Genomic DNA, 8,767 nt, shown 5'->3' on the forward strand with positions numbered 1-8,767 from the left:
ATCAAATTTCTTAATTCTTGTAAATAATAGAACTATCGGGATTATGAAAGGAAGTCGTGAGATGACACCACTGTACCTTACAAATGAAGAGCGTGAAATTCAAAACGTCAGCTCATCACAAACATTGTATGCAAATATTAGGCTAGCTCTCATCGGGAAAACTCATGGACAAGATATACCCGTTATATGATGAGTGAAGCTCTGTATACGCAAAAAAAAACATAAAGATTTGATATTCCACGAAAAATTCTGCATAGTTTCTAGATTTCTACAAATTTGATTTGATTGATATGTGGGACTTAACGTCCCCAAACCACCATATGATTATTTCTGCATCAGTTCTCTACGAGGTCAAGCACTTATACCATGTCCATGAAGTCTTGAATGATGCAGTAGTGAGAGTTTAAATATTATTATTATAGTAGAGCTGTTTTAGCCGAGGTTTGCCATATGCCACACAAAGAAAACTATCAGGAACCGTCTGACGCACAATCGCCGCCCAAGCATCCCGCACAGATGATTATCAAGTGCGTTGCCCAATGTTTACAACGGCTCGTTTAAGTGTGCCTGAAGTACTGGTTACATCTACACACAAATATTATAGAGTTTTTTGCCACCCGTCTGTTCCTTCGTAAACTTGCAGTGAATAACTACGGTGAGTAGCAGAATTTGCCTCATTTTTATGGCACACACGTGCAGTAGAAGTCTTACACCACAGCTGTTATGATCGAGGTTCGCCATGAGTCGTAGATCTAAAATTATCATCATTATTAACCGGAACGCTCTTAATGACAGCCGAAGTACTCTACGTTTGAATGGTTAACGAGAGAATATAAAATCTGCCTATCAGCTCTATCGTGACTCAGCATAACGCGACTTTGTGCGGGCTGCGCATTTTTTTAGGTCGAACCTATCGGTTCGCTGATGTCTGGTATCCCTCTAACAGGCTAATAATATTTTATATGATGTACTATCGATTGCTACTCATTTCGCTCGAGGACACAGTGTGCCTTAAGTGAAACAACAATACACAAGGCTATGTTCGTTATGTCACTCAGATATAAATATTGCATACTTCGGTGTGGCAAGTAAAACAATAATGAGAGGATTCGTGACAGAATTAGAAGGATACCTTAAAGGTTATTCCCGCTGCCGCTAAGACCCGGTATGTGGACCTTACTTAATGGGGCATTCTTTTTTTTTTTGGGACGATGTGCGCTGCCAACAAGGGAAGTACTATAGATTTCAGAGTTCATTCACATAAGATTTATTTTTTTTTTTCATCATAAGCTTCATGCCGTCACTAATTGAATACGTTATCAGCTGCTAACGTAGTTTTCGTTTGCAATCTTTGCTTGGAAGACACAGACGACTCTTGATGCTTGCATCATCATATTTTCGGAATACAAGCGCACGTAGAGAGAACTTACCGACTGCTTATAAAAAAAGTACTATCTGGCGATATGTGGCAGTTCGTTTGTTTCTCTCTCTCTGCGCACAGGAATTCCGACTAACACAAGGTCACGTAAGGTATACTCAATATTCTAAACTGACATGTTCTGCGCAATCTAAGAACATGACAGAGTGGTATTTTGTAACAGTTTATTGCAACAACACGGACGGATAGAAGCCCGCTCTGTACAGCATTTACAGGTCCACTGTGGTCGTAAACTTCGTGGGGCGACTAGATGTGGGGAAACGTCGCCCAGTCATGATTTCTTTGAAGCTCTACTTTATTTTCCTGCAAGAGTAAAAAAGAAAAGATTTTACAGAACTCCAACTGCAATAGTTCTGCGTTTGTGGCACAAGCACACTTTTTTCAGCGCTGGAAAACTTACAGCTTTTGAGACGGCGAAAAATTTTAAGCAGCCTAATATTCAGTATAATATTCAACACCTTGAAGATTAATTGTAATAGACCTATGTAGCAGGTTAAGCGAGCAACAAATTTATTGTTTTTATTGGTTATAAAATTTTAAAAACTCGCCTCGGTAAGCTTCAACCCAGTACGCCTTGATTACTGGTTGAAAAAGGACATTACTTGAGAAGAAAATCAAAGTACACAATGTTCTAAGTGAATTTTTTTGAATAAGAAAGTTCCATTTAGCCCGAACACTCTTTATAAATTGTAGTGTCCCAATTGTAGCAGAAACAACAAAACAAAATCTCGTCATGTCCATGGCATAACTGCACCTACTTCATTATATATGTTCGTATCTATACAGACTCGTAACTACTTAGTAGTGAAAATGTGAATTATACCTGTGCGTGGCTGGAACCACTTTTTATACAAAGCACACTGTTTTCAACAACTTTATGCCCAATACAATGTCTTGACACTATATATAAACTGATTTAAAGGCTGTCCATTCTCCCCAATAAATGGTGTCTCAACTTTCTACAAAATATTTTCATCGTCATTGACACATGTCTGTGCTGTTAATCAATGTGTTTCCCAACTACAACTTGTTGCTAACTCCCTCCGCTCGTAGGTCAACTGATCCCGCTGCTGCGTTGGAGAGAATACTCCCCAATTGCTCAATAGGTATTTTCCTTGCAGGCCCGTAGCCACAAGGAGGGGGGGCACTAAAGGCTTAGGCCTTCTCCGAACTTGGATGAAGGATGGCATTGAATGAGATATAAATAATCAATACGGCTGTTTTTTAAGGCCTAAAAGAAGTGTCCCCACTCCCCGTTAAAAAACTTATTAGCTACGGGCCTGTTTCCTTGTGAAGAAGGAGGAAGAAACATTTTCTAGTAGAGTACATAGAGTGCATTAACCTCCGGCTTCTTGGCCAATCCCCCTTAGTGGGTGAGAGCCACAAAAGAAAGGAACAAGCAAGCAAGCAATACATACGCTTCATACGCTTGTGGCATGTTGTGGTGTCACCGATCATTGCCAGCCGCCGCCACTTGGTTGCCAGCCGCCACCACCACCACCGCTTGGTTGCCAGCCACCGCCGCCACTCGGCTGCCATCCGCCTCCACCGCCACCGCCGAATCCACCACCACCATACCCCCCACCGCCGGTCACGCGGGGCTTGAGTACATAAATGGTGCTTCCCTTGAATTTGGAGGCACTGCCGACTCCGACGCCGCTGAAGCCTCCACCGCCGCCACCACCGAAGCCGCCACCTCCGAATCCACCACCTCCATAACCACCGCCTCCTCCTCCTCCACCGGAAGTTGTTCTCGTTGTAATTACGAACCTGATGATATTTACATACATGTTTAAAAATATCAGCTCGCATATTTTCTTTTTTAGAACGTTGCTGCCCTATCTATTTCTCTAGTAATTTAAACCACCGTTATCATGCTGCCAAAATTAGTGTGAATATAGGTGATCAACTTTTTTTATTGAATTTCACAACTGTTTAAACAAGCTCTACACTTTACGAGATAAGAGTCTTTCTGCTATAGTCCTGATGTGCCAATTATTTAACTCTATTTAAAGGGACACAAGTACTCTCGTAAGGAGTCATTGTACTTTCATTGGGGAGTCGTGTGACCCACAGGTGAGCCAACGTGCCTCTTTTAAGAGAGTTGTATATGTGGCAGGTCAGGACTAGCTGATAAGAATCACACGTGTTTTTTTTTTTTCGCAGAGACGACTTCTGTGTTCTAGATATTTTCCATAAATTTTTTAGAACAAATGCTCTACTATTCCATGTCTCCGTAAGGTTCTTCAGTGCGTCGCAATCACCTGCATTAGCTGGAGTGCAAGCGCAATACAAGGGGCGTCCGTCGGGCTTTGGCAAAAGAAAAAATTGAAAAAAAAGAGCAGCATGGCTGGAGGTGTGAGGTAGAAAAAGAGGGAAACGCTTTTGGCTTTCGGCTTGCTCGGACGCTGCAGCTGTGTATGCTGCTTTTTTATCTCTGCGTCTCACTCGTTTCTAGTCCCGCTACATGATCCGCTTCGGAGAGGTGTGGAAGAAGCGCTCGCTGGCAACCTCGCTGTTACAAAATGATGCGATTAGGCTGAGGCCTAATTGTTCCATTTCCGGTGTTACGTAACTGAGTATCACCAAGAATAGTACACCACTGTGCACGCTTCAGTGCAAGTGGCAGTCTGAATGCAGCAATATAGTACATATAGCGAGACGGCAGGCTGACAAATCTCAAGCAAAATCAAAGTTGCCTGCGGAAACACTGAAAAGAAGGACATCCAGATTAGCACGTAATAAAGCAGCTTACCAAGCGTGGAAACGTGCCGAGAATATAAGCCCCTATTACGTTGCATTTGACACACTTATTAGCAGCCCTATTGACGGCACTGTTTATGGGATTAGGCAGCTGATGTGAAAAAATTCATTGAAGCCTTTTCAAGTTCGGAAAGAGCCAATTTCGCTTTGAAAGAAGCAAATATTACGCTTAAGTAAAAGTCAAAAGTTTTGGGGGCAGCGTCAATATTTTGAAATCAAGCAAGAAGAGATAACCTGGTCTTTGACATCATTTTTTTTCTATGTGGCGCCTTGGAGAACACATATATACTAACACAAAGCCGTTTATGCGGTATGGCTGCAATATTTTTCAGTTTTGTGAATGAAACGTCATTTGACGTGAGGGGAAATTTTTAAATAGGGAAGAACCTCATGGCGTGTTTAAAAGCAGGCTGCGTGGCGTCCTATATTCAGGTAGACTTACCCATTACTTCTTGCGTATAGTAAATATTATTAAAAACATTCTATCACCACCGATGCTGTGTTGTTTTCTCGTCTTACTCATATCTTTTTTATTTTTCTCATGATTGTTTTATTTATTAATAAGACTACAAGTATTACTTTCTCTTCTGGACACATAAAATTTTGTCCAACGAAAATAGACCACTCGATCCATTAAACTTCAATCAACTTTTGCATAGTAAATGGTCATTTTTAGTGTCCTAAAGTTTGTGAACGTCTATATAAAGTATTTGTCTCATATGCATAGCGACGAAATATCAGATGCTCTGATGATGCCGCACGACAGCGTATGGCATCTTTGACAAAAACAACATCTGTAATAAGAACATTGTACCATTACTTCTGTGCTGAATAAATTTAGGGTGGGTTTTAGATGCACCCGTGGCCAAGCACCCGAGGGTGCCCCACATAACTTCAGCCAAGAATTTGAAAATGAAACACAGTTCTGTGGTGAATTGAACCAAATGTGTACTACTCACACTAAACTGTAGGTACTCAGGCTATTTTTTATTTCTTTCCATACTAATGAAATAATTCATAATGACATGTTTTTTAATATGAGCTGGAAACACAAAATATTAACACTGAGACGTACAGCATTTTCAGAAACCACCCAAGAAATTGCTCCTATACGACACGTCTAGCGCTGTTTTTTTTTTTCGCGTTGTAAAGAAAGCCGATATCATCAATATAGCATAGCACTTGCGGTCCGTCACAGCCCTACCGTGGAGGTCTAGTGGATAAGGTACTCGGCTGCTGACCCGCCGGTCGCGGGATCGAATCTCGGCTGCAGCGGCTGCATTTGCGATGGAGGCGGAAATGTTGTAGGCCCGTGTGCTCAGATTTCAGTGCACATTAAAGAACCCCAGGTGGTCGAAATTTCCGGAGCACTAAACTACAGCGTCTCTCATAGTCATATGGTGGTTTTGGGATGTTAAACCCCACATACCAATGTGGTCCGTCACAAGGTTTCTTTTCACTTTTTGTAGGCTTTCTTTACAAAGTGGAAAAAATAACAGCGCGAGACGTATACTACGAGAAACAATTTAGCCGGTGGTTTCTAAAAGTGCTCTACACCTCAGTGTTTATATTTTGGGTTTCTGGCCCATATTTAAAAATTAGGCAATTAAAAATCATTATTAATTAGTATGGAGAAAAATAAAAAATAGCCTGAGTACCTACAGGCTAGTGCGAGCAGTAGGCGTTCGGTTCAATTCGCCTCCTAAGTGCCTTTCACTTTCAAATTATTGGCTCAAGTTATGTGAACCCCCTTTATATATACCATTGAAAGTTTTTCAAAATGCACAAAAATAAGACTGCAAATCCTGTGGGTTTTACAAAAGCACTGAAATCATTAGCTAAAGCGCTCATGTTAATATTGTACGCATGATGATAGCAAAGGGAGACTTTACTAACCTGTGAACGGCGCCATCTCCACCACCACCGCCGTATCCGCCGCCGCCGCCACCATGACCGCCACCACCGCCAAATCCACCGCCGCCAAATCCACCGCCGCCACCAAATCCGCCACCCCCACCGATATCACCGGCAAGCACGACGCCTACCATGGTGGTGACCACAATCTATGGCGAAAAAAATGGTAATGTTTACTTTATAAGGTGTTTCTATTATCAATGTAGGATTTTCTCCATCTGTTTTTGTCTTTTATAGGCAGACCAACTGGATGACCTTCTTGCCGTATATATATATATATATATATATATATATATATATATATATATATATATATATATATATATATATATATATATATATATATATATATATATATATATATATATATATACATATATATATATATATATATATATATATATATCAGTTTATCATCGAAAGAACTTGTACACCTCTACAGTGCTATTCACATTTAGTATTTTCTTGAACTTGGAAAAAAAATCTGGATGTATTAGGTGAAAAGCTATTTCGAGGCCCCCAAAGCATGCGGCTGTTTTACAGTGCACTCTTTACAGTGGCTACAAGAGACTTTAATTTATATTTAGCTCACTATTTTGTCCCAACCATGAATCCACAGGAAGTTCATTACGTTCATTCATTACGTTCACCATATACGTAATTCGTCAATTACGTTCACCAGTCAGTTTCTTTGGAAAGGGTCCTGAACAGATACTTCTCGACGCGATTCCCAGAAGTGTGTTAACTGAACTTGCAGTATCCGATTAGAACTTACTTTATTGCATGGTAGTTACGAAGATAACAACTGATGGCATCACCTATTAAAGACTTTGCGAACAACTAGAAACGCATACTGCCCTAATTGGTGCAATCTGCTATAAAAAAACGTAGGCTACGCACATTTGTAATTGAAATTCATCATCGTTATTTGCAATTTAATTTCTAACCAAAAGGGGGCCTTGTGACTCATGGTGCATGTTTTAAACATTTTTCTGTTGATGGGCGCTTCTCTTTATCAAATTTTCTAGTTCCCATGTGTGTAGGGTAGGTAAGTAGACAATACGGCTGACACCATTGCATTTTGGTTATAAATATTTGCTATAATCTACAGCTGTTATGCCAAAATTCATTTCAATGCTTTACAGCATGCAATTGCTTGTATAATATATCTACCTGCTTAGGAATAAGAACGGCCGAAGACAAAGCATGTGGAAACATAGGTGCCCGGAATGTCAGAGATGAGTCACTGTTGAGCATTATGTGAAGGTTAAAGAGGAAATCACGCATACACTCCGGAAGTAAGCAAACAATGCAGTGCTTCACAATACCCAATAAAAAAAGCAATAAATTAACCAAATTAGCTGGTAAATGTCTTTGTTGTCCGGGAGTAAAATATAAAAACAAGGGGCAATTCACACAGTGAGAGCCAGAACCTTTCTTCTTATGTTGACAAAATGCAGCTTAATGTTCAGCGAATGGACATGGACAACTCGTTGAACAAGGTAACCAATTTTAGTGCTCGCTCTTGATGACCGAATAATGTGCACGCAAGGGGCAGACAACCTTGCTAGTGTATGCATGTGCGCCGAAGCTTTGCACTTGCTCGTTTAACACCAGCATTATTGACCATGTTTTGTGCGATCTTCTTTTCATGAAGAGAGGAAGTCAAATTTTTTTGCCGGTTAATATATTGATTTCATTCAAAGGAGACTTCAAAGACTGCCATATTAGAGGGTCCCATCTGCCGAGGTCAGACTTCAGGCTTCAGGTACCAGTCCGTGGAAGAAAAAAGGTTTTTCTAACAACGTGGTTCTTCCATTATGTAACACAGGAAGTGAATTTCAGCTATCAAATAATTTGCGCCATCGTTCTGTCATTCGAATTGAAACTGCCTTTCTTCTAGGTCAACACAAACTGATTTGTATTCAAAGCACTTTTTTTGTGAATTCTCATATAATCAGTTATTTTATGCTTTTTAAAAGCATCAGACAATAGGCTCAAGCTAGATGTACTAATTACATATTCAGGCCTTGATATAATATGAATTTTCTAAGTTGCATCACCAAGTGCGCCGTTCACGCGACCGCATGCGCACTGGGTGCTCATGCCAATGACGATAATGCTATCACGTACAGCATAATTGTAACCAAGGAATCCAAGTTAGTGAGTCGAACAAAACATCCAGACATCCCTTCAAGACGAGCTACAACACTCACAAACGAGAATGTGGACAAGAAGCAACGCACTGACCAGACTCCTCATGACTCTCTTGTGCAAGCAGCAGTCGTGAGGGAATATGTTATGGAGGGGTCCCGCTGAGGCGCTTTTTCTTCGGGCTTTGGTCGCGGAGATACCGAGAGTGCATCGGCTATGCGACTTCCGCGAGGCTTTTATACGCGCATCGGCGGCCATTGGTCAACAGGCGACCTCTCCTCTTGACGTCTGGAGATGGCGGAGGGGTGAGAAAGGCGCCGCTGATCCACTTTCGCCTGGATGCCGGCTGCTTCCGCCGAAGGAGCATCGCTCAACCGCTTCTCGCCTGGCTGGCTGCTTCTTCCGCGCGGCGAGCGGAAGAACGAACCGACATGCTGGCCTTTGTCCGCGCGCAAAAGTGGGCGGTGCCCGGAGTGTGCAAAAACTGGCGGGAAACAA

General features: G+C 41.4%; 1 protein-coding gene across 1 annotated transcript; it reads right to left on the bottom strand.

The window, feature by feature from the left end:
- Positions 1-1,585: 1,585 nt before the first annotated feature.
- Positions 1,586-8,516, bottom strand: LOC119187668 (uncharacterized). Its single transcript, XM_075881365.1, has 4 exons — positions 8,366-8,516; positions 6,098-6,264; positions 2,857-3,208; positions 1,586-1,741 (listed from the first exon to the last, which is right to left on the bottom strand). Exons 1-3 carry the CDS (start codon positions 8,375-8,377, stop codon positions 2,893-2,895), a joined length of 495 nt encoding a protein of 164 aa, XP_075737480.1. The 5' UTR covers positions 8,378-8,516; the 3' UTR covers positions 1,586-1,741; positions 2,857-2,892.
- Positions 8,517-8,767: the final 251 nt, after the last annotated feature.

Source organism: Rhipicephalus microplus, chromosome X, assembly GCF_043290135.1.
Source record: "Rhipicephalus microplus isolate Deutch F79 chromosome X, USDA_Rmic, whole genome shotgun sequence".
In the NCBI taxonomy this organism is placed as follows: Eukaryota; Metazoa; Arthropoda; class Arachnida; order Ixodida; family Ixodidae; genus Rhipicephalus; species Rhipicephalus microplus.